The 24,669-nt window shown below is 41.2% G+C and overlaps 1 protein-coding gene across 3 annotated transcripts in view; it reads right to left on the bottom strand.

Annotated features, from left to right (window-relative positions):
• RSU1 (Ras suppressor protein 1) overlaps positions 1–24,669 on the bottom strand; it is a 185,887-nt gene that overhangs the window by 139,293 nt on the left and 21,925 nt on the right. For all 3 annotated transcript variants that reach the window (XM_028156531.2, XM_054725980.1, XM_008148827.3), the window contains exons 4-7: positions 9,955–10,075; positions 3,724–3,842; positions 1,994–2,076; positions 1,610–1,724 (exon numbers count right to left, since the gene is read on the bottom strand). In XM_028156531.2, coding sequence (XP_028012332.1) covers positions 1,610–1,724; positions 1,994–2,076; positions 3,724–3,842; positions 9,955–10,075 — 438 coding nt within the window. The remainder of the gene's footprint in view (positions 1–1,609; positions 1,725–1,993; positions 2,077–3,723; positions 3,843–9,954; positions 10,076–24,669) is intronic.

Here is a 24,669-nt window from a genome sequence, read left to right as displayed (position 1 = left end):
CTATTGTACAAAAGCTTGCCTGGTATTACCAAGGCTAACACTTGTGGTTACCAATCACTGTATAGAATCTTCCTTTTGAAAGAAGTTTTCTGCCTTAAAACATCTGTGTCAGGCCAGTGTGGCTCAGTGGTTGAACTTTGACCCATGAACCAGGAAGTCAAAGTTCAATTCCAGTCAAGGGCACATGCCCAGGTTGTGGGCTCACTCCCAAGTGTGGGATGTGCAGGAGGCAGCTGATCAATGATTCTCTCTCTCATCATTGATTTTTCTTTCTCTCTCCCTCTCCCTTCCTCTCTCCGAAATCAATAAAAATATGTATTTTTTAAACAGTTTGCAAGGACGTTTTCCTGATCCTGTAGCCTGCTTCTAAAGTGAGACTGGACTACTTGTAACTCAGAGAAGGGGAGGTACTCAAAGGCAGCACAACTCTCTCTAGACCTTTTACACTGACAAAGGAGCTCAAGGATATGGGAAAAGTGGGGATAAAACTTTCCATTTGTTCCATGGAAGCATGTGAATGCTTTTCCTTTAGACCAGCGCTGCCCAACAGAACTTCCTGTGCTGATGGAAGTGTTCTCTATCTGCATTTTCCACACGTGGCTACTGAACACTTGATATGTGGCTCGTGGCTTGCATGCTGAACAGCACAGCTCTGAACAGAAGTCAGACTGCCTGCTCACAGCCTTTCCAAACCTTGCTAGCCTATCCGAGGGTCTCACTTCATTAATCATTCAGGACATATTCCTTGAGCACATGCCCCATGGACATAGTAAGCAGGGGAGAACAAATATAGAAGCCCCTGCTCTGAGTGAGCTTACCTTGGATTAAGTGTGTTTTTTAAAATGATGGTATTTTGGGGCAGAAAAGCAGAGTCTTAGTTTGAGAAACAACGCAGTTGGATGTATAGAAGAAATGAGAGGATACCGAGGGTGTGCATAAGCAAAGTGAACTCATGAGCCTTTTCTGGAAGAGTAGCGTAGCCTAGTAAGAGAAGAACAGCTTTGGATGTTATTTCCGAGGAAGGTAAGAAGCCACAGGGGCCACTTGAGTGACCAGGCAGAGTAGTAAGATTCAGCTGCCAACGGGAAACGGGATAGGACAGAGGAATTCCCAGCTAGAACACATTTCAAATTCCCACTGGAGGTGGAATCAGGAGAAAACCAAATTCATGACTGGAAAAGGTATTCAAGCAGCTGTAAGAAACACAACTATTTGGTAAGTTTTCAAGAAATTAAAATTTAAAAATACAGGATTAAAAAAAGTAAGAGTGTTGGTTTGATTAAAAAAACAAAACCCATCCCCAGCTAGTAAAGGAGGAGCCATAGATAAGAGGATCTCCAGGGCTCTGGGCTCTTTTCACTGCAGGAGGCAGGCAGCTGGGCTGGGTCATCTCTCATCAGCCATTTCTGAGACACTGCAGCAGCAGCCACTGAATGCAGAGCCAGGGCAGGTCAAACCTGGCACAGCTTAATGCTGGTCAATGACAAATGCCAGTAAATGATCAGAACTGGGTGCCTCGGTGGAGGAGGGAGGGTTGTTCAGAATTGTTGCATTTGGGTAATCAGTATTAATTAAATCCAGAATTAAGCTCATTCATCAGCAACCTTACCTAGTTCTGGGGGCAGAACAGTCAGGCGGTTCCCCTGAATGTGGAGCTCCTTAAGCTGAGTAAGCTCCCCGATTTCCTTAGGCAGCGAGATCAGGTCGTTATCCCTAAGGCTGAGCTAAATACAAGAAAACAAGGAGTTGTCAAAACAATTTCACATAAATTCCCTTAAAGAGGCGTTCATGCCCTCTTCCATGCCCTCTCTTCTTTAAGCCTCTATCCTTTCAATTTATTTACAAGTGACTACAGATGAACAAGAAACAGTACTGAGAGTAGTGGTTTATTCCTGTGGAACAAACCCTACTCCTGCTCAAATTGACTTGATTCTACTCCTACAGAGGCTGCAGAAGTGAATTGATTTTCTCAGAATTTAGATAAATTACTTACTATCTGCAACTTTGTGAGCTTCCCAATATCTGGCGGCAGGATTTCAAAATCGTTGTCACTTAGATAGAGTGCACGCAGGGTGGCTGCAAATTAAACAGCAATATATAAACAGGGTGACATGGAACCCAACCATTTGAGGTCTGATCAATACAAGGGAGTCAGCTTTGATTAATAACCCTGGCTTGGTGAGAAGCCTGTGACATACCTAGGGCTCACAATAATAACAAGCAGGTCAAACTTAGATTTACTGGCTTATTGTGGGGCTGGTGTGTTCAGGAAAACATCTATATCCAAGAGGACTGACACAATTAACAATTGTGGGCACCAGTAGTTTTTGGCACAAAATGTCAATATACCATAAGAAAAGATAGCTATTTTTCTCCTATTACTTCCGATTCACATTTCTTACCCCATTTGCATCCAAAGTAAAACAAAGAAAACCACTGTGTCACTTATATCATTAATTAAGGCAAAAGGGCTCTTTCATGTAAAGAGAACTATCTATATATATAAAAGCCTAAGCAACCATTACAACCAGTCAACCGAATGACCGGTCACTATGACGACGCACTGACCACCAGAAGGCAGACACTCAACACAGGAGCTGCCCCCCTGATGGTCAGTGCACTCCCACAGTCAACCTCCCGCAGCCAGCCAATCTCCCGCAGTCCCTCCCCCTGGCCGGCTGGCCCTGATCGGGACTGGACAATACGGCCCCAATTGGCTCCAATCACCGGTCAGGCCGAGGGACCCCACCCGTGCACGAATTCGTGCACCAGGCCTCTAGTGTTAAAAATAAATCAATGCGGCTCTTTGGCCCCTTGAGTGTGGCTCTTCCACAAAATACCACGGCCTGGGTGAGTCTATTTTGAAGAAGTGGCGTTAGAAGAAGTTTAAGTTTAAAAAATTTGGCTCTCAAAAGAAATTTCAATCGTTGTACTGTTGATATTTGGCACTGTTGACTAATGAGTTTGCCGACCACTGGTCTAGGGCAATAAGAGCACTTTTTAAAAGGATTAAACAATAATCATGGCTGGAAATTTTTAAAATTCTGTCAGTGGTTTATTGATAGATATTTTTATAAATAAGTTATCAGACTATCTTTGGGCAAATATCCTACAAAAAGTTACCTGCAACACATATATTATTACATTTTTGCATGTTCTTTAAAAAAAGAAACTCAAAACTCCTTAGCTAAATATCTCATTTAGATATATAATCTCTATTAGAAAGTTAATATGACATTATTAAAGTCCACTTCAGTGCAATGGTGTCAGATAACTATACACTGAGTGGCCCGATTATTATGATCTCTGAACGCATAATAATCTGGCCACTCAGTATATATATATATCAGAGGCCCGGTGCATGAATTCATGCATGGGTGGGGTCCAGCCAGCCCGACCAGGGGAATGGAACATGGGTGGTTGGCTGGCCTGCATGCTGGTCTAACTCCTGGTCGAAGGGACAATTTGCATATTAGCCTTTTATTAAATAGAATATACAGTGAGTGGCCAGATTATTGTGTTCAGAGATCATAATAATCTGGCCACTCAGTGTATCTCAAGTACACATACTGCTGAGCTATGGAAGAAAATTCAAAAGGAATCTGTAAAGAAAAAAATCTATATGCCCAATTTGTCTTGGAGTTTGGGCCTTAGCAAGTAAATATCTTTTTTAGAATGCAAAGTACCATTTCAAAGAGAATTATAGAAGTAGAAGTTTCTTACTCAGGTAGAAGAAGTTTCCAGGAAGGGAATTTTCATTCAAGTTGTTGTAAGTCAAATCAAGGACCTCAAGAGCCGGGAGAGAGCCAAATCCTCGAGGCAAAGTGTTTAGTCTATTCATGCTGTGGGTGGAGAAAAAACCAAGACATCACATATAAAACATATGTTTAGCATAATACTCAGATCACCTATGTCACAAGCCTAAGAGCCATATATGAGGGGCTGAAAGCTTAAAAGAGGCCACAGTTCTATGATCACTATGTTATTTAATGAGCCTAGTATTTTTAGTCCAGGCCGTGAAATATTTGAAAATGTCTTCGTTGTCATTTTCTCCAATGGTGATGTTCAATCATTGTTTTACACAGAAAATGAAATCTTCACAAAAATATCTGTCTTCTAGAGAAAACTTCCTTATGGATGTAGCAATAACACCTCAAAAGAGACACAGTAAGCTTTGTAGTTTTCAGACTTGACTTTATTTCACTTATTTCTCCTAAGCGGGGAGGCAGGGGGGAGGGGGGCGGCGGAGAGGATCACTTTTTTGTTCTGCAGCTTCTAACATTCAAACAGATGTCCAATTAGAATGGTGGTTACAAGGGACTGAGGGAGGGAAAATGGGGAGCAGTTGTTTCATGGGTGTAGAGTTTTAGTTTTGCATGATGAGAAACTTCTGGAGATTGACTGCACAACAGTGTGAACAGACTTAACACAACTGAATCATACACTTAAAATGGTTAAGATGCTAAATTTTATGGTACGTGTATTTTACTAAAATTGAAAATAAAAAAACATATATATATAAAATCTCCAATGAAATGTAAGGAAATTTTTTTCTATTACTCTCTTTTATCATTTTTTTTTCACGCACCTATTTTTCTTAACACAGTTCTGAACTTTGTGCACAGTTAAAAGTGATTTTAAAATCTTTTTTTTTTTTAATCTAATACAGACTGGCAGATGTGGAAAGGTGGGAGGAACTGTGACACTACAAATAATTCTAGACATCCATCCTTCTCATATGAGCTACAATCCTGACCCCACCCACCAACCAGGCCTCGAAAGCAAGAGTGACCACCTCTGAATGCGTAGAAAAGTCCTAGGTTAACTTTACATTTAACAAAATAACCTCCATGAATTCACAATTTGTGAAGCACATTTATATCATGTATTTCACCTGAATCACCAAAACTATCGTGTAATATAGGCAGGACAGCACTTATAATCATCTCTGTAATGTTGAGATGGGAAATAGGCTGAGAGAGGTTAAGGACCAAGGACTTTTGACTCAGCTGTCTGAGAGCACCCAGCACCTCATGGAAGACAAGGCACTCCTAATCATTAGACTCCGACGCAACTGAAGAAAAAGCCCGAAATAGTGGGAAGTGCACAAAAGTATACCTAAAGTCGGCGATTTTCAAACTTTTTCATCTCACGGCACACAAACTAATTACCAAAATTATGCAGCCCACCAAAAGAAATATTTTTTGTCGATCCAACAAAAAAAGAAGTTCTAAATTTTATTCATTCACACCTGATGGCTATTGTTGTGTTGGCTGTTGTTATTTTGACAATCTAGGGCCGTGGTCGGCAAACTGTGGCTCGTGAGCCACATGCGGCTCTTTGGCCCCTTGAGTGTGGCTCTTCCACAAAATACCACGGGCCTGGGCGAGTCTATTTTGAAGAAGTGGCGTTAGAAGTTTAAGTTTAAAAGATTTGGCTCTCAAAAGAAATTTCAATCATTGTACAGTTGATATTTGGCTCTGTTGACTAATGAGTTTGCCGACCACTGATCTAGGGGAAAGAGCTCAGTGCCCTGACTAGCAGGTATTGCATGTTTTAAAAATTCCTGTGGCACACCATGCGAAAATCGCTGCCTTGGAAGCCAGGGACATCTCACTGAAGAGAGTCTCCATCCCATCTCCTCATATAGTGAGCCTGAATCTACTAAACTGCAGGTTTTCTTTCTCTTTGAGCAGTAAACCAATCCCCCGCAAAGGTCAGGAGCACAGAAGAGCCTGTACAGCTGACAGCAGTACGTGGCAGGAGTAGGCCCACTGACCTGGTGGGTGGAAAGGGAGCCCTGACTGAAATGACTCTGAAGGTCCAGAAGCGGTGCTGCCAATAGCCACAGCTGCAAACAATGCAAGAAGCCGTACGGATGCTGGCTGGTTCCCTGGACACCAGCACACACATAACAACCAGAGAAAGTCTCTCTCTCTCTGCAGAATGACGGGGTGTGCAGGAGGCTTCCCCCCCGGTGGGCGCTAACATCTACCTCCATCTACATGGGTGGGACGTGTGTCCTCAGGGTCCCCTCCGAGCACTGCCACTCCAGATGTCCAGGAGAGGTTACAGTAGGGGCAGTGGAAGAACAGATCTAGGTTTGAAGTCCAGGTCTAGCACCTGCTTCAATAACTTGGAGAAGTTATTTAGCCTCTCTGAGACCCAATTCCTCTTCATCTGTAAAATCGGGCTAGCAATACCTTCCCGGCAGGATCGCCAGGAGGATGGGAGAAAACACATGAAGCACTTAAAACAATAAGTGGCTCGTAAGTGGGTTCTCGAGAAATGACAGCTATAACTACAACTGTACTTCAGGAGGAGGTCTGAGAGGAATTCTGACTCAGCCCCCAAAAGGCAAGCTCACCTTAGGAGAAGATCACGGTAGAAACCTCAACTATCAAGGGTGGTTTTTCTATTTGCACCAAACCAGCTTACCCTAAGTCACTCCAAGGTTGTGGCTCAACCATGCCAAGTGGCATCGATGCTATGTTTGCATGTGGACATTTTCCAAATGCAAACATAGAATGTACTGGAAACAGGAAAATGCCTGCACGTGACGGAGACACTTACAAAATCAGATTTTTTTTTTCTCTTCCTCAAAAGCCACCGGAAAGCCCATACTAACGCTTCCCTTTTGGAACATTTGGATCTCTGGAGGTTCTCCTGAGCTCCTCTTAATTCAATAAAACCTTCCTAGCTGAAGGCAAGACTCTTTCTCACCTCCACAGTGACCTGTTCATACACTGAGCAGGAAATATAAACATCAAAAATCCAAATCCATGAACACTCAGCGCTGGGCTTGGTGAGCACTCCTAACTGTTGATGAGATGAGCTCCAGCCCCTCACAGTGGGAAGTTATACCAGAACAGCTGGCCACGGTCCTCTCGAAATGAGATCATCCTTGAAATAATTACTAACATGTACCCTTATGTGGCTTTACATCTTTTGGAAAATAACTCATAAAGTGAGGCACATTTAAAGAATCTGCTGTCCAGGAGAGGACAGCAAGATTCAACTTTCCTTTATTTATTCAGATGGCCTAAACATCCTTTCACCGGAATAAACAGCAAATACTATATAAACTTAAAAAGCAGAGTCTGGTTGAGTGTGCCATTCGGATGAGGCATGCATGTGGCCTAACTGTAGCATCTCAGTGTGTATATTTTCATTCAGGCTGCTTACTCTAAGGAGTGTGCTCTATATAGCTTGCCTTAAAGAGAACTGTGCAAGTATAATACCGTATGCCATTGAGGACAGAAGTATCCTTTCTTGAAACTCATCTTAATTCCTTTCCCAGAGAACTAAGAATTTAGTTCAAACTTTGACAACCCTATCTATGTAGCTAGATAATTAAATACAGAAAATTTTACACAATCAATAAAGCACTGAGAGCTGGAAATATGCAAACAGCTCCTACGACAATAAAGAGGTGACTAAGATACATTCAAATAAAAAAGAACCTTTACAACTCCATCCTAAGGCACCTGGAACCCAGCCAAACAAATTCTGAGCTCAGGATCTTCCAAAACCTGGCTCCACCTGTGTTTCTATTTCAGCTGCCCACAGCAGATATCTAGGTATCATCCCATCTCGTCCATAACCGTCTTGCCAGTTTTACCTCCTCTGTATTTTTCACATACCATTCCTCCCCTGCCTCCGTTCACACTGCCCAAGTTCACCAGGAACGTTAATCTAGCATTCGCACGAGGCTCCTGACCTCAAGCCATTCCTCCCTGCAGCCTCTCTTCACACATCCTTCATACAAAAATCTGAACCCATATCTTTCCTGCCACTCTGCTGTGCAAAGTCCTCAATGTTCCGCGTGATAAAACTGGAGCGCCTTTATGTGACACACAGGCCCTTCATTAGCACATTGACTCCTTGCTGATGACTTATCTGTTTACCTTCATTAGCACATTGACTCCTTGCTGCTGATTTATTTGTTTACAGCCTACTTCCCCAACGGTGATGGATGCCCCATATGGGCTGGATGGCCACTGCCTACAACACAGCCTGGTACGGAAGCTCAAGAAATACTCATTAAATGAAGAGCGGAGACTCATGCTTCTCTTCTCCCCTCTTTCCATACCGCACCTTCCCTCACATTTCTTACTCAGCAACACCAAACCACCTGCAATGCTCGGAACATGCAGGGCTCTGAGCTTTCAAACATGTCATTCTCACAATCGGAGATGTCTTCCCACTGCTTGGAGTCTGAGAAATTCCTTCTGATGCATCAAGTCTGGGCTCAAATACTACCCCTACAGAATCTCTTCCCCTGAGACTCTTCCCTGTAGACTACTGTGCCCCCTGCTCCCTCTCCCACTGCACTTCTAGAACCTGCCACACATCAGTGACCCAGCTGTACACTGTCACTGTTCGCTAACAGCCAGCTCTGCCCCTATTCTTACTGCCAGGGACTGTGATTTTCACCACTGGCCCCCAACACTAGCAAAGTTCTCGATGCAGAATAGGCACTTACATAGTCACAAAATAAATGAATTAATTAAAAAAAAAACAACCAATGGTGATGATAGTAGTTATCACTTATGTACTGCTTACTGTGTGCCAGGTACTGTTCCTAGCACCTGATATGTAAATAACAACTAATTTAATACATGAAAAAATTAATAGTAAGAATATATATAGTTTTATATATCTAGTATATGCATCTAGTTTTAGATTCTTTACAGATGCAAATTAAATAGTCTGACAATAATTTTCAAAACAAAGATCTAAAGGGAAGATCCTTTCTTTGGGTATATAGTCTCCTTATTGATAGGGGGAAATGCCATCTGACCTAAAGTGTTCTTCCCCTCCTTTAAACACTACTTCCCCTCTGACATCAGGGAAAAAAATGCTCATGGATCTTAAAAAGGTCATCTCTCAACCAGAATGAACATCAAAATAAAGAGTGTCTAACCAAAAACTCCCCATAGAAAGAATGAACTAAACTAAAACTCATTCCATGAATGAGATTTTTCCCCATGATTGCTTCTTATTAAATTGATAAATACCTGGCCAGCTTCTATTACCACTCTATGTAAATCACTACCTTACTAGAGCATTTAATGGCTATGATTTCATGAATATATTACTTTGCACAGTGAATAAAGCATGAGTGGGCAGTTTTATCTGAGAGCTGTAACAATGAAGCTGGCATTCAGAAGCCCAAATTCTGGATGGTATCTATGATGTCTGATGGACGGGGTCCTCTGCCTGGCATGGCCCCTAACCGTGGGGGCCATCGGGAGCAAGTCACTTCACCTCTCGGAAAGAGCTTGGCTTCCTCTCCTGGACATGAAAGCAGGAGTGCCTGCCTGCCCTCCCTTGTCATGGTTGAGAAGGCCAAATGCTGGCATGAGGACTTTGAAAACTATAAAGTAATATATGGAGCAAGGGATTATTCTTCATTGATACCTGCTTCTGCAACCTCAACTGAACCAAACTTCCTCTCTTCATCTTTGTATAAAGACAGACATAAGATTAGAACCTCTTGACTACATAAGAATTGCAAGAATCAAGAAAGCCATGTTAAGAAATGTACCCTCTCCTCAGAGAAGGAAGATGCTTTGTGAACTACCTCTACTTGACACAGAGAGCAGAGTCAACCACATTACAACTGGCCTGAACAGTTATAGCTAAGCAAATAAGTCCCTTCAGGATCAATATCACTGAAATAAAATTTTATTGGAAACAAAATATAGTAAAAAAAAAACACAAACAGCAACCCTTATTGCACCAACAATTAGCTTCTCAATTAGTTCTCAAAGAGATCTGCACTAATGTAGGCCATTGCTAGGATGTATTAAAACAATAAAACTTTGAAAAAACCTAAAACATAAAAGGAAATGAGGAATCAGCTCCTCCCATGCGGGAACATAGGTGCCCCCACCCCTGCCCACGCCACAGGCCTCCACCTCCTCCTTACTTCCTTCGCCCAATACTCACCCGAGGTTCAGGTGCTTCAGTTTCTGAAGGCTGCTAATCTGTGTGGGCAGCTCCTCAATCTGGTTATTAAAGAAGTTAAGCACTTCCAAATTCTTCAGCTCTGCTATGTTTGCAGGCACAGCTATGGACACAAAAATGCTGATTGTGAACTCAGGAACTTCACTCCTCACAGGGAATGCCAACAATACACTACATTTTTCTTCACATGAAAAGAGAACCATCCAGTATTATCACCTAATTCACGTATACTTAAATTTTGTATGTTTTTCCTAGATTGTAACTCACCACTGAGTAGAAAGGGAAATGTTTCTTCAAAGGGCAAAGAGAATGTCTGTGCCACAAACATCCTATAAGTGAATATTACGAAGCAGATAAACTTTAAAACCGTCATTCAAGGTCTGATAAGTGCACTTTTCCTTCCTTTTGGTTTCCTTGCAGAGAGCGAACTCCAAGTCCCATCCTTAATGATACGTTCATCAAGCTGTTTCAATAATCTGGTATCTGAAGAGCTGTTCTCTTCACATTGCACTAAACCACAACAGTTTAAGTCTGACCTTAAATGATAAAATATTCAACCTACCCAGTCTCTTATTTTGGCCCTGACCTTTGCACCTTGATCAGTACACACACACACACACACACACACACACACACACACACGTTACATCAGCTTAGCAACAGATCAATGCACTGTTATTATATAGAAATAGGAAAAACCAACTCAGTAGCATGATATGAATACTAATAGGCAGGTCAAAGGTTAACATATAACAGTCGGGGCCTGACAGGTTCTTCCTTCCCTACAATATACCTGCAAATACAAATTTAAAAGCAAAGGCTTCTTTATCTCGAAAGTACTAACTCCCAATTGGTAGCAGAAATACTTCCCATAGATTGTACTTCATGTATCCATTTGCTGATTCAAGTTTTCTATAAATATTTTTCTATAAATACTTATTGTCCATGGTTCATGCAAACACCAATCCCAAGACTATGCAGGAAACTGAAGCCATTGACATGGGCCTTGGGCACAACACAAGAATTCTGTCTCATGTCAGTACATGTACTTTCCATCCCACCAGTTCCTTCCAGGGAATGCTCCAGACTGCTGAGAAAACCGAGAAGCACCTTTGCTTAGTACCACTACAAACGTGTGTGTGAAATTCCAAACAGACATCTAAAATACTTACAGAGAGCGCCATTCCAAGAACTCCAGTGTGTAACTCTGGGAGAATAAGTTCAATCTAGTTTGGGGTCATCATTTCAACTTTATATAATGTCTAAGGTATCGATGACATGATTTCTTTTAGAGGCTTGGTAAGAGATAAGGGAAATGCTTTCCTTGGAGGAAGGGACTGTGCAGAATACAAATCATTCTAGACTAAGGGACTAGGAAGCAGTGATCCAGATGGAAAATGAGCAAGGCATATGGATTTGTTTCTGAAGTGGCTGGTGGTAGGGATGGAGACAAGATTTTAAGGAGATAATCGAAGCAGCTGGGAAACCACACTTGGACACCAATATGAATGCATGTGAGCCCTGCCTATACAATTTGACTACAAAAGCACATTTTTAGATGTGTAGTCAAAAACACACTCTTATGCAAATGAATGGTATTCACTTTATGTAAATGATCATGAAGAAAATCAGGCTGTGCCTGCTGAGTCGCCAGGTGTCAGCTTACCTGTTCTGAACCTGGTCCATGAAGTATGTGAGCTCCACAGATGACAACATTGCTCAGAGACCCACCTATTCTCCTGTTCCCCCTCCAGCTACCACAAAGTTTCTCTCCTGCCTTCACCTGATTAGCTTGAAGAGCAATAAAGAAACTTAGTGCAACCAGGAGAAAATGATGATCCCAATTTAGCCACAAACCAAGAATAATGCAGCCAGAATTACTGCTGTCTTCCCAAAGTTACTTTGCCAATGCAATTAAATGTTGGTCTGAAGGTATCGCCTTTTTGACAGGATGAGAGATTATTTCACTCTCCTTGCTAAATCAGTCCAATTTAAAGCCACAAATTATGCGAAATGTGATTCAGGGCTCTGTTTTGTGGACGTAAACAATAACCCCACATTCAATTTACTAAACCTCTCCCAGCCTTTTGGTGTGCATGTGAATTGTGTGTTTAAGACTCCATTCAAGCTAGACAGGGGAAAAAATTACACAGCTAATATTCTCCCTAAACCATAGAGTTTTTCCCATGGCCAAAGTAAAAAGCAAAAGAAATTAACATTCAGACCTGTGTGGATGGGATAACATTCGCTCTTTCAACCAATATTTAGCGAATGCTTATTATGTGCACAGCACCATACCTGTAGCACCTAGCATTTCAATACTTTGAGAATAAAGTAAAAGAGGCATACTATTTAAAGAAAGTAATCTACAAAAGGAGTAGCAGAGTCGATAAATGGAAACAGGCCTAGTGCTTAGAAAACAAACTACAGCAAAACTGCCCATAAAAAATAACCAACTAACATAATAACTTGTGCAATAACTAAACCATACACATACATGGCAGGAACAATTTATGAAACACTATCATGAAAAGGTGGCAGCAATATGTCACTGGTCAGAATATTCTGGTGGAATTTTTCAAGATACCTATGTGACACATTAGCAAGAGTAGTATTTTAAACTATTAACTAAACAACGAGCACCCATCTATTTCTTATTATGGGTTTGTAATGTTCCTTTCTCATCAATCTGTCCAGATTCTGACCGTGACCCCAGCAGTACACACGCGGCCTGTAGACAACACCGAGCTTAGCACACCGATGAGAGGCAGCACAACGTAGGAACACAGGAGGCCCTCCTGCACCTGAGGCTGGCTTTGGCCTCCCCTGATCAGCCCTAAAATCTCTGTGTATCCTCACTCAACTCAACCTCGCTGGGCCTCTGCTTCCACCAGGCTGAAGTGAGAAGACCGGATTGTGACCATTTCTAAATTCTCTACCTCCTGGCTTTGACATTCTATGATTCTAAGAAGAGCTGGACTATGAAAATAAAAGATATGGATTTATATAACGCAACAAACAGGGCCCTCAATCAGGAAGCTCAGTCATGTAGAACTTGGCTTATGACAAAGAATTTATTTTTTTAGTATCATTTTCTGCCTAGCAATGATGGCTGCTTTGATTTCAGTTGCTAGATTTGGGAGAAAAGTCCCTGACTCCTCGCAGGTGTCCTCTCGCTTGTAAATGCCTCCTTCTGCTCTGGTCACAGGAGCACTGGGGACATTCTCAGCCCAGAGCCTCCACTATGTTTTAAAAAGGTGACAAAGATGTGATGATGTCACCCTCAAAACTATGCCCAAAGACGGGTCTCAAAGTATCTTCGGGCAATCTAAGAATCTGAAGGCTACTCAAGCTAGAGTGCCGTCTCCCCAAGAATCTCGTGCAGGCCCAGACTCAGCAGTCAGCCCCCCAACGGTTTTTGGATGGTTCCACAAGAAGCCCAAAGTGCCTAGCAGGACTCAGAAGTGGGGGCACAAAGGGGACTCACCTAATCTCCTACATTAAAGTCTCTTTAAAAAGCTCCGCCAGACAGAAAACACTCGCTGGACACAGAGGATAGACCTGAGCTCCACCTGAAAGAAACCTCTGGCCCAGCTCTATTCCCGAGGAAGAGCATGACTTCTAGAAGCATACAGCTCTGTCCTCATCAGCTACATGTACAGCAGGCACTGCTCCCAGGCCTGCGCAGCCGAAGAGCAGGCCTGAGTCAGTGTCACACGCTAGAACACGCTCCCCCCGGAGTGTGGTCAACAGCGAACCACCTCCTCCAACAGAAGAACCTGGTAAACTATCGTAGTAACAACTGCAGATCACTCCAGGAGCATTTTATCCTGAAATATAAATTTAATAATTCCACAACCAATAACTTATTTGTAAAGCATTTTAGGAGTTTATCCACACAATAATAAATAGCAGGGTATGCTCTGGGGTGGGTTGTCCAATATGCAACCACTAGTTGAATTTAAATCTAGATTGGGAATGTAAATTGGTCTAGTCACTATAGAAACAGATGGAGGTTCCTCAAAAAGTTAAAAATAGAACTACCATATGATCCAGCAAAATTTACTCCTAGGTATTTAGCCAAACAACCTAAATGTCCATCGACAGATAAATGAATGAGTGAATGAATATATGTATGGATATTGTTTAGTCAAAAACAAAAAGAAGGGGAAAAAAAAGAAAATCCTACCATTTGTGACATGGATGGACTTGAAGGCATTATGCTAAGTGAATTAAGTCAGAGAGAGAAAGACAAATACTGTATAATGTCACTTATATGTGGAATTTAAAACAACAAAAACAATTCATAGAAAAAGAAATCAGATTTGTAGTTACCAGAAGCAGGGCTTGGGGGGATGAAGGAACTGGATAAAGGTATTTAAAAAGAAATAGAAAAAAAAATCAATAAATTTAAATCTAGATTAGTTGAAATTAAATAAAATTAATAATATAACTCCTTGGTCACACTAGCCACATTTCAAGAGATGGTAGTCACATTTGGCTACTGGATACGAAACACTGCCATCACAGATACCTGGGAATAAACTTAACTAAGGAGGTAAAGGACCTGTACTCAGAAAACTACAGGACATTGAAAAAAGAGATAGAGGAAGACATAAACCAGGGGTCCTCAAACTTTTTAAACAGGGGGCCAGTTCACTGTCCCTCAGACCGTTGGAGGGCCGGACTATAGTTTAAAAAAAAAAAAAACTATGAACAAATTCCTATGCACACTGCACTTATCTTATTTTGAAGTAAAAAAACAAAACGGCAAAAACACCCGCATGTGGCCCGCGGGCCGTAGTTTGAGGACAACTGACATAAACAAATGGAAGAACATGCCATGTACATGGATTGGTAGAATCAACATCATTAAAATGTCCATACTACCCAAGGCAATTTATAGATTCAATGCACTCCCCATTAAAATACCAACGGCCTATTTTACAAACCTAGAACAAACTCTCCAAAAATGCATATGGAATAAAAAAAGACCCTGAATAGCCATAGCAATCCTGAGAAAGAAGAACAAAGTTGGAGGGATCACAATACTAGATATTAAGCTATATTACAAAGCCACTGTTCTCAAAACTGCCTGGTACTGGCACAAGAACAGACATATAGATCAATGGAACAGAACAGAGAATCCAGAAATCAATCCAAGCCATTATGCTCAATTAATATTTGACAAAGGAGGCAAGAGCATACAATAGACTCAAGACAGTCTCTTCAATAAATGTTGCTGGGAAAATTGGTCAGATACGCGCAAAGAAAGTGAAACTAGGTCACCAATTTATACCATACGCAAAAATAAACTCAAAATGGATAAAGGACTTAAACTTAAGACGGGAAACCATAAAAATCTTAAAAGAAACCATAGGCTGCAAAATAGCAGACATTTGTCGTAGCAGTATCTTTACCAATACAGCTCCTAGGGCAATGGAAACTAAGGAGAAAATAAACAAATGGGACTACATCAAAATAAAAAGCTTCTGCACAGCAAAAGAAACTATCAACAAAACAACAAGAAAGCCCACTTGTGGGAGAACATATTTGCCAATGATACTTCTGATAAGGGTTTAATCTCCAAAATTTACAGGGAACTCATACAACTTAACAAAAGGAAGAGAAACAATCCAATCAAAAAATGGGAAAAGGATTTAAATAGACACTTTATGAAAGAGGACGTACAGAAGGCCAAGAGACACATGAAAACATGCTCAAAGTCACTAATCACCCAAGAGATGCAAATCAAAACAACAATGAGGTACCATCTCACACCTGTCAGAAGGGCTATCATCAACAAACAACAAATGACAAGTGCTGGAGAGGATGCGGAGAAAAAGGAACCCTCGTGCACTGTTTGTGGGAATGCAGACTGGTGCAGCCACTGTGGAGAACAGTATAGAGATTCATCAAAAAATTAAAAATGGAACTTCCATTCGACCCAGTGATCCCACTTCTGGGAATATATCCCAAGAAACCAGAAATACCAATCAGAAAGGACATATGCACCCCTATGTTCATAGCAGCACAATTTACCATAGCTAAGATTTGGAAACAGCCTAAGTGTCCATCAGCAGATGAGTAGATTAGAAAACTGTGGTACATCTACACAATGGAATACTACGCTGCTATAAAAAAGAAGGAACTTTTACCATATGCAACAGCATGGATGGACCTGGATAGTATTATGCTAAGCAAGATAAGCCAGTTGGAGAAAGATAAATATCACATGATCTCACTCATATGTGGGATATAATGAACAACATATACTGATGAACAAAAATAGATCCAGAGACAAAGAAACACTGAGCAGACTGTCCAACCTCAGAGAGAAGGCAGGGGGGTAAGAGATCAACCAAAGGACTTGTATGCATGCATATTAGCATAACCAATGGATACAGACACTGGGGCAGTGAGGGCTTGTCCTGGGGGGTGGGGGTGGCTGGGGAGGGTGTCAATCAGGGAAAAAGGAGACATATGTAATAATCTACACTAATAAAAGAGAAATACGCAAATTGGCCATACCTCCAATCAGAAGTGAGTATGCAAATTAACCCAACAAAGATGGAGAGTTAATTTGCATATGCAGGTTCAGAGCTCCGGGCGGGGCAGGACGGCTGCTCTGAGGGGGAGGGCGGGGGGCTGAGGGAGCTACAGGAGCAGCGCTCCGCCTGGAGCGAGGACTTGCAGGCTCCCAGGAGGCCGGGAGCGAAGCCAGGGGAAGGAAGGCCTATTCTTGCACGAATCTTCGCGCAACGGGCCTCTAGTTTAAACAATAAAAAAAAATTCCTCTTAACATGTAAAAAACAACAACAAAACACTGCCATCACTACAGAAATATCTAGAGTGCTTCTCTAAAGCAGTGTACAAACCTCAAGTACATCACAGTTACCAGAGGGCTTGTTCAAACACAGACTGGCGTAGGGGGTACTACACAGTTTCTGATTGAGTAGGTTTGGGTCGGGGCCCGAGAATCTGAATTTCCAACAAGTCTCATACTGATGCTGCTAGCCTGGTGACAATATTTGGGTTCAGAAAACTTTTAACTCATTGGTGACATCAAAATCATTAACCTAATACACATGCCCCTTATCCTGCATGATAATGCTGAATGAGATTATAACAATCTTATCCAAATTAAGACTCCTCTGTCACTTCAGTGAGCTACTGAACCCGCAGGATGATAGTAAAACACAAAAAGGACACCCTGGGTGGCCAATGCATCCGACCTAGAGGCTGCCATCTAACCATTCCCAGTGGACTCACTTCCCCACACACGTCTCTATGGTGAATCACTACGGAGGAGCATGGACAGCATTCACGGGGAAAAACAAAACTGTGAATTCCCTAGTCCACTGCATTAAATCGCTCTGCAGCAACTTCATCATGCCCAAGGGTGGCCACATGGTGAGGTGCCCCTGGTTGTACTTCTGGCCTTTGAAACATGAGCCCTAACTGTAGAATCCTAGGAGGCAGCGACAGCAGACAGGCCAGCTGATCCGGGGGCTTTGGGAGCAAAAGCATCTGTGGCCCCTGAGGCAAAGAACAAAACTGTGAAGAGTGACAGGCTCTGGCAGCAGCAGGCACCACGCAAGACATAAGGACAGGAGCTCGCCAGCGTGCAGCCCACAGAAGGGCCGGTGGGGCACGCATGGGTCTTGAGAGCCATATGGTCGGCACCAGCAGTCGGGTCCCCTTCAGCTACAAAAGGGTGGTAACAGACCAGGCACCATGTTACCACCCACGGCTCCTGTGAAGCCAGAAGCTGCTCAGAACAAATGTAAGCTTTCGTCATAAGCACGGGCATGAAATCTGGAGGTGAACTCCATCATCACCTCCAGCAGCCTTCTGAGCAGTTAGCAGTACTCTCTGCCGCTGCCCAACTATTTCTGCAGAAGCCCCCAGACTGTTCTTAGCTCTGGTGATTCCTGCAAAGGAGAGGTGCTAGGCTGGGACATGAGAACCAGGGAATGCTACCCACATGCCTCTTTGAAAAGCGGAATTCATGGTTCAGCCACTGCCCGCTTCAGGAAACCCAGGAGAGCCTGGGAAGCGCCCTGTGAAGCAGAGGAACACTTCGGGAAGCAAAGGCTGAGAGGAGCACACAACCGGCGGTGGACTTGCTCCTGGGGCTGCGATGGTGAAACACCGCTAACATGGGCCCATTTCCAGGGACACCAGTGTTACACACCCCAGGGCCAAACAAGGCCCACAGATGCCATGTATGGGATAAGGTAAAGCGAGATGCAGTGAATAGCACAGCTTCCCCAAATCTGACATGACTTCTGTGAATGGGTCATTCAGACATCTACCTTACTGCAGAATGCTAGCTCTTTGCACACAAAAATGTTTTTAAAACACTTCAATTATTAAAAACACACACACAACAACAACAACAACAACAACAACAAAAAACATGCAGTGGAGACCGACTCATGGATACAGAGAACAGACTGACAGCTGTCAGAGGAAAGGGTGGGGGGCTTGGTGAGAAGGCTAAAGAAATTAAATGAATAAAAAAGCTCATAGACACAGACAATAGTACGGTGATTACCAGAGGGAAAGGGGTGGTGGCGGGAGGTAAAAGAGGGTAAAGAGGGGGAAATGGTGATGAAAGGAGAACTGACTTGGGGTGGTGAACATACAATACACTATATAGATGATGTATTGTAGAATTGTATACCTGAAACCTATATAATTTTATTAACCAGTGTCACCCCAATAAATTAAATTTAAAAAAAGAAGATTTTTGTCTATTTTCACAAATAAATATACCCGGTCAGATTTTCACATGCTTCTGTTGACTTAAAAAATATTTTTCAACTTAAAAATCTTTAAAATTTGTCCTTTAACAGAGAAGAATAAAGTAACAGAGAGGGTCTGTAAAGGATATTGAAATGAGACTGGGTGTTTCCTAAGTTACACTGTTAACAACAAAGTGATTAGAAAAATCATGAGCATACATGAAAATGAGTGAGATTATTCATCATACATACAGTGGGGAGGAAGACCTTTTAAGAGAAAATGGTGAAAGCAAGCATTGCTTCACCTCAGTATCTGATGAATGGGATACTGGATAGCAACCACCCCCCTTTGCCCTGAATGAGGCAAGGTAGGAAGCAGCAAAATAAGCGAAACTACATAAACATGACTTGAGACATTGTTGTCAAGAGTGAAAGGACATCCTTTGGCTCCTCAGACATAATAGCTAGCAGACAGTCTATTCACACCACAGGGCTAATGTCTAGACTAATTATACAGATGCCAATCCTTCCAGCCAATTAGGATCACAGTCTTGAATGCCATTTCAGTGATAACATGTAAAAGAAGAACCTCTTCATGCTCACATATAAATAATTATGCTCTTCAGAATTTTATATGCAAATAAATTCATTTATACTTACAGTGACTAATGGCTTTTGTTTTCTGGCCAAAAATACACAAGGTAAATAGTGAACTAATGATATCTTAGCATAAGAATTTGAAGTTCAAAAGTATATACTAATGATAACTTTGCAGATTTTATGGGATTTCCCTCAAAGCAGGTATTAAGACAGTGAATTACAGTAGTTATGGGTTATTTAAAAACATAAAGTTTATGAGACAATAAAGCATATTCTCATTTAAAATGATCTGCATGGTCCTCAAGGTAAAAATAAAATAGCAAAATATCTAAACATCCACCCAGCAAGGGCCAGCACCCCCCCCAAAATATTTATTAAATTTATAAATAACAATAGCAATGCTACTTTCCTTTACTCAGCAGTATTTACTGAGTACTCACACCTACAAGTGCACACTTATTGTATCCCATCATGAGCCTCCTAAGATTCTGCAGCTTAAGTAATTTTAACCAAAAATATCCATGACTTAATTCACTACAGAAAAAAAATGATCCTACTCTTTCAGTAACAATGAGAATAATCAATTATACAAAAATTAGGCAGAAAAGTTACAAGTAAGCAGTAGGCAGATTTTTACAGTCAAACATGCGAAAATATATGTCCCTGGGCTATAAAAAGTATACACACAGAGCCAAACAAATCTAAAAAGCTGAGGAATCTCAGAGGGAAGGGTGGGGGAAGAGATTAACCAAAGAACTTATACGCATAACCCATGGACACAGACAATAGTGCAGTGGAGGCCTGGGGAGGGGGTGGCAGTGGGGGGAAGGGGCCAATGGGGGAGGGGGGAAGGGGACATTTGTAATACTCTCAACAATAAAGAGAAATTTAACTGAAATTACACTGCCAGCAAGGCCATGCAGCAATACGGAGCTCAATGATTTGGGAGCAGGTTTGAAGAAGCAGCACTAAGAAGAAGCAATGACGTTCGATGACCCGGAAGGAAGGGACATCTGGTGCAGGGCAAGAAATGGACAGCAGCTCCTCTAGGAAACATCCCTAAGAAGTTCTAAAACACGGGAAAGAGTGAGAAGTAAAGAGAACATGGAAAACTTCCACTCCATCAATAGGGGTGCAAGCTCAGTCATAAAAAATGGCTCTGAAGGCAAACAAACAAACAAACAAACAAATGTAATTACAATTATTATTTTATACATACACTTTCTCAATCCTTAATTATTATTACCATTAAGAGGGAGACAGTAAACAAGTCAAATTCTCACACACACCCACACGCTCTGCCAATAGAATCTGCCTTCTTTTACAGCTAAGAGTTATTTCAGCAAGAGGCCACACTGGGTTGCTGAGCTTCCTTCCTTGCCTTATGTTGGATGCTCAGGCAGGAAGTAATTACAGGAGGAAGGAAGGAAGGGTGGGGGTGGAGGGAGATGCCCACTGCTGGAAAAATCCACACAGTAGCTTTGTTAACTCCTTCTCTGAACCTCAGGAATTCTCCCTGCTCTTCTAGTCGAACAAGTGAAGACCCAGGGCCAAAGCTTCACCCAAGGAGCTCCTAGATTTGCCTCAGTGGGCCTGTGAATGCACACAAACAGCATTGGCAGAGGCGGCAGGGGAATGGCAGGCAGAGCCACACAAAGCCGACCCCCGCCCCTCCTTAAGAACCATTTTAAGCCTTTTGCTCCCATGGATACAGAGGAGGGTGTCAATAAACACTAATTCTTTTCTCCCCATCCTTTTACCTAAAGTCATGATATGCATGGAGAGTGGTCCTTCCGAGTCTCTACACTGTGGGGTGCCCTAACTACACTCTCCAGTGCTGGCTCCCATGCTTCATGGAGAAAGGTGAGGATGCATCTCAATTTCTTGAAGGAAGAGCAGGATTTGAAGAGAGGGGCAGGCACTTCTGATCAGAGAAGAATCAGGTGATTAGACCAAAGAATATATAGGCAGGATAAAAGAGTAAAGAAACAGCAAAAAACTAGACAAAAGAGGATTCACGGAAAATAGCTGAAAAAAAGGTCCAAGAGTTTAACTAGTGGTCAATCATATCAGAGTGGTGTTCTGTTCTATTAAGTAACAAAGAAAAAAAAAATGAAATGGGAAAGAGATTCTCAAGGTTTTATTGGAATATACACACACACACACACACACACACACACACACACACACACACACATTTCACTATTCCACTCAAGGTTACCAATTCTTATTTAAACTCTTACTTAAATTCAAAAATTTTAATTGAAGCAGACAAGGGGTGCTTATGAACATTTTTAAAACACTATCAACAATGAACTTCACATTACATTAAATATCATCATTTTAAAGATTGTACAAATTTCCAGGAAACACTCCTTTAAGAAATAGCATCAGTGTATCCACACTACAAATACAGAGTTGGGCAAAAGTAGGTTTATAGTTGTTCATTTGGAAAATAATACAGTAATTTATAGATAAGACTAAGACAAGATAATAGGTACTCACAATTGTAAACCTACTTTTGCCCCACCCTGTATACGAATGTTATCTTTCCCCTATTCTAGGGTTTCTAAATCGGAGCTACATGCACCCCTAAAGCATTCATGGATAATTTTAACAGGATCCACAAACTGGTTGAAATTATAACCATTCTGTGCACATTTCTAGGAATCATGGACACAGCTTTCACCCTATTCTTTATAAAGGCCAGTGAGTTATGAAATGTTAAGAAGAGCTGCCCTAAAAGAATGTTGTATATAGGCAAGTAGGGCACCTCTTGGATATCCTCTCCCAGCCTCCTCAACACTACACACTTGTGTACACACACACACACGCACACACACACACACACACACACACACACACTATCTAGGACCAAGAGATGATTGAACATACATTTTTGCTATTAAATCAATTCTCTTTGAGAGTTCTATTGTAAATAGTAAGAGAAACCCTCTTCAACATCAGCTCCCCCAAAGGACCTAGTTATGATTTGGAAAGGGACAGGTTCAACCTGCCCCCACGTTATTTTCCCCACCGCCTACCAGCATTCTGAAATTATCACGATTGAAGTCTTCCACTTAGAAATACACAGTGTAAGGATTAACACACCACACTTAGCTAGCTTCCTCTTCGCGCAGAGCAGGATTCCAAGAAAAGGGATTCCGGAAGAGGTCCACTGTGGCTGGTGGGGCTGGCAAGAAAGACATCAGTCTCTGAGCTGAGGACACTATGCCATTGAGAGCCTATTTCTCCAATGTCACCCATTGGCTTGGACTGTGCTGGCCAGGCCAACAGATTCTTTCACAGGATGACTTTGCATGCTTTCTTACTAAAAGCAAAAATGACATCAAACTGCCAACTACAGGCAACATTTTATGATAACCTAACCACTGGTACCATCCAACAGTGTATAAGTCAAAGCTGTCTGACTTGAAAATGCTAGGTATATATTTTTTCAAATCCAGTCTTTCAAATAATGGCATGGTAACAAACTGATAAATGTACACTAATTAAAAAAATAAGCTATTGATCAAAGCCTCTGTATTATAAATACATTTATACTTTGTTAAAATGCAAACAGCAAGTTGTTTTGACATTGTCCCAAGATAAATTCATGACAGAGAAATGATTTATTTTGCAAATTCCCCCTCACAGTTTAATTTCATACAAGCCATGCACAAGAACTTTTGCATAAGGGCATGACAAATAACCTGTGAGAGAGGAAATAACTAGATACTTCCGAACAGGAAGGTGTTGAAAGACTGGTGAAGGTCATCCTTATGAATTGGAATAGTTAAGTTTTCTCATTCATCTCAACAATCAATTATGTCTGTAGGAAAGTGTTTCAATTTATTATGCTTTTAAAAAACTGCTTAATTTTCTTCATTATAATTGGACCTGCATATTGGGAGAATGCATTATTTTATGTAGATCATGGTGCTTAATTCATTTATAGTAACACTTATGGAAATCCCATCAATATGTGCATCCGCATAAAATTTCAAAACATTACATTAGCTTCTATGTACTTAGAACCGTGGTCGGCAAACTGCGGCTCGCGAGCCACATGCTGCTCTTTGGCCCCTTGAGTGTGGCTCTTCCACAAAATACTACGGCCTGGGAGAGTCTATTTTGAAGAAGTGGCGTTAGAAGAAGTTTAAGTTTAAAAAATTTGGCTCTCAAAAGAAATTTCAATCGTTGTACTGTTGATATTTGGCTCGGTTGACTAATGAGTTTGCCGACGACTGACTTAGAACATTATCTTTGATAAAGAAATTATTGAAATCACTAAAAAAAAAACAACCCTAGCATTTCTTGTTCACTGTAATTTCAAATTCATACACCAGCAAAGAAATAGGAAATAATCTGCTTTAAAAAACACACGTTTTGCCATAAAACCTAAGTTTACTGCCTGTCTAGCCATTTCCGATACATTAAATGACAAGATATGGTCCCATTAAGGCCTGAAACTGCAGGCAAAACTGCTAATACCTCAAGAAAAGGTTTTACATGGCAGTTAAAAGTTCAAAGTATAAAACCTAACAATTACATTCAGAGACCCACACTTAGAAAAGGTTTACACAGAGTGAACTGCTAACAGTTTGCACAGAGCAAAAAAGATATCCTTTGTATTTCTTGCACAAAATAATGAGTGCTTCCTCCTCAATACATGGGTCACAAAATGAAAAAAATATTGTTGTCATATTTAAGGTTCTAGCAATATCTATATATGGATTTTGCTATAAGAATAAAGTCATCTTTAATATAAGTAAAGCTTCATGTTAGAAAATTAATGCCCAGGGATTGTTTTATTACTGATGCAGTATATAATTCATTTCATAATGTACAGTATTTTTTTTAGACAATGGTTTTTGGTATAAGAATCACTATAAATATGCACAAAATGCACATTTTCCTGACTTTCACATGGTTATTTTTTAATTCAATCTGATTACATACATACATACATATTTTAAACTTTCTTTCACAGGGGGTAAAAAATCACATATACTCAATAAAAATACTGCAGGAGGCAATAAAATCCTTCCAATGGAAAGATATTGGAAGGAAAGTTTCTAACTTGAGGAAGTAGCCATTATAACACTAAAAAATGATGTGTGAAAATGAATGTACAAATTTAGGAGCAAAACAAAATAACATAGTTCTGTCTACTTTAATTATGGTAAACTATACATGTAAATGGAAAGAGCAACACGCCCTGTTGAACAGAGCTGAAAAGCTTGCAAAAAATTTCATCTGATACCATTTTGGTTTTTAATCTTTAGTTAGGCCTAAGACCAGAAAGGGGGGAAAAATACCTATCTCAACAGTGACCTCTAGTGGA

Source organism: Eptesicus fuscus, chromosome 2 (assembly GCF_027574615.1).
Source record: "Eptesicus fuscus isolate TK198812 chromosome 2, DD_ASM_mEF_20220401, whole genome shotgun sequence".
In the NCBI taxonomy this organism is placed as follows: domain Eukaryota; kingdom Metazoa; phylum Chordata; class Mammalia; order Chiroptera; family Vespertilionidae; genus Eptesicus; species Eptesicus fuscus.
This window is presented reverse-complemented; position numbering and strand designations above follow the sequence as displayed.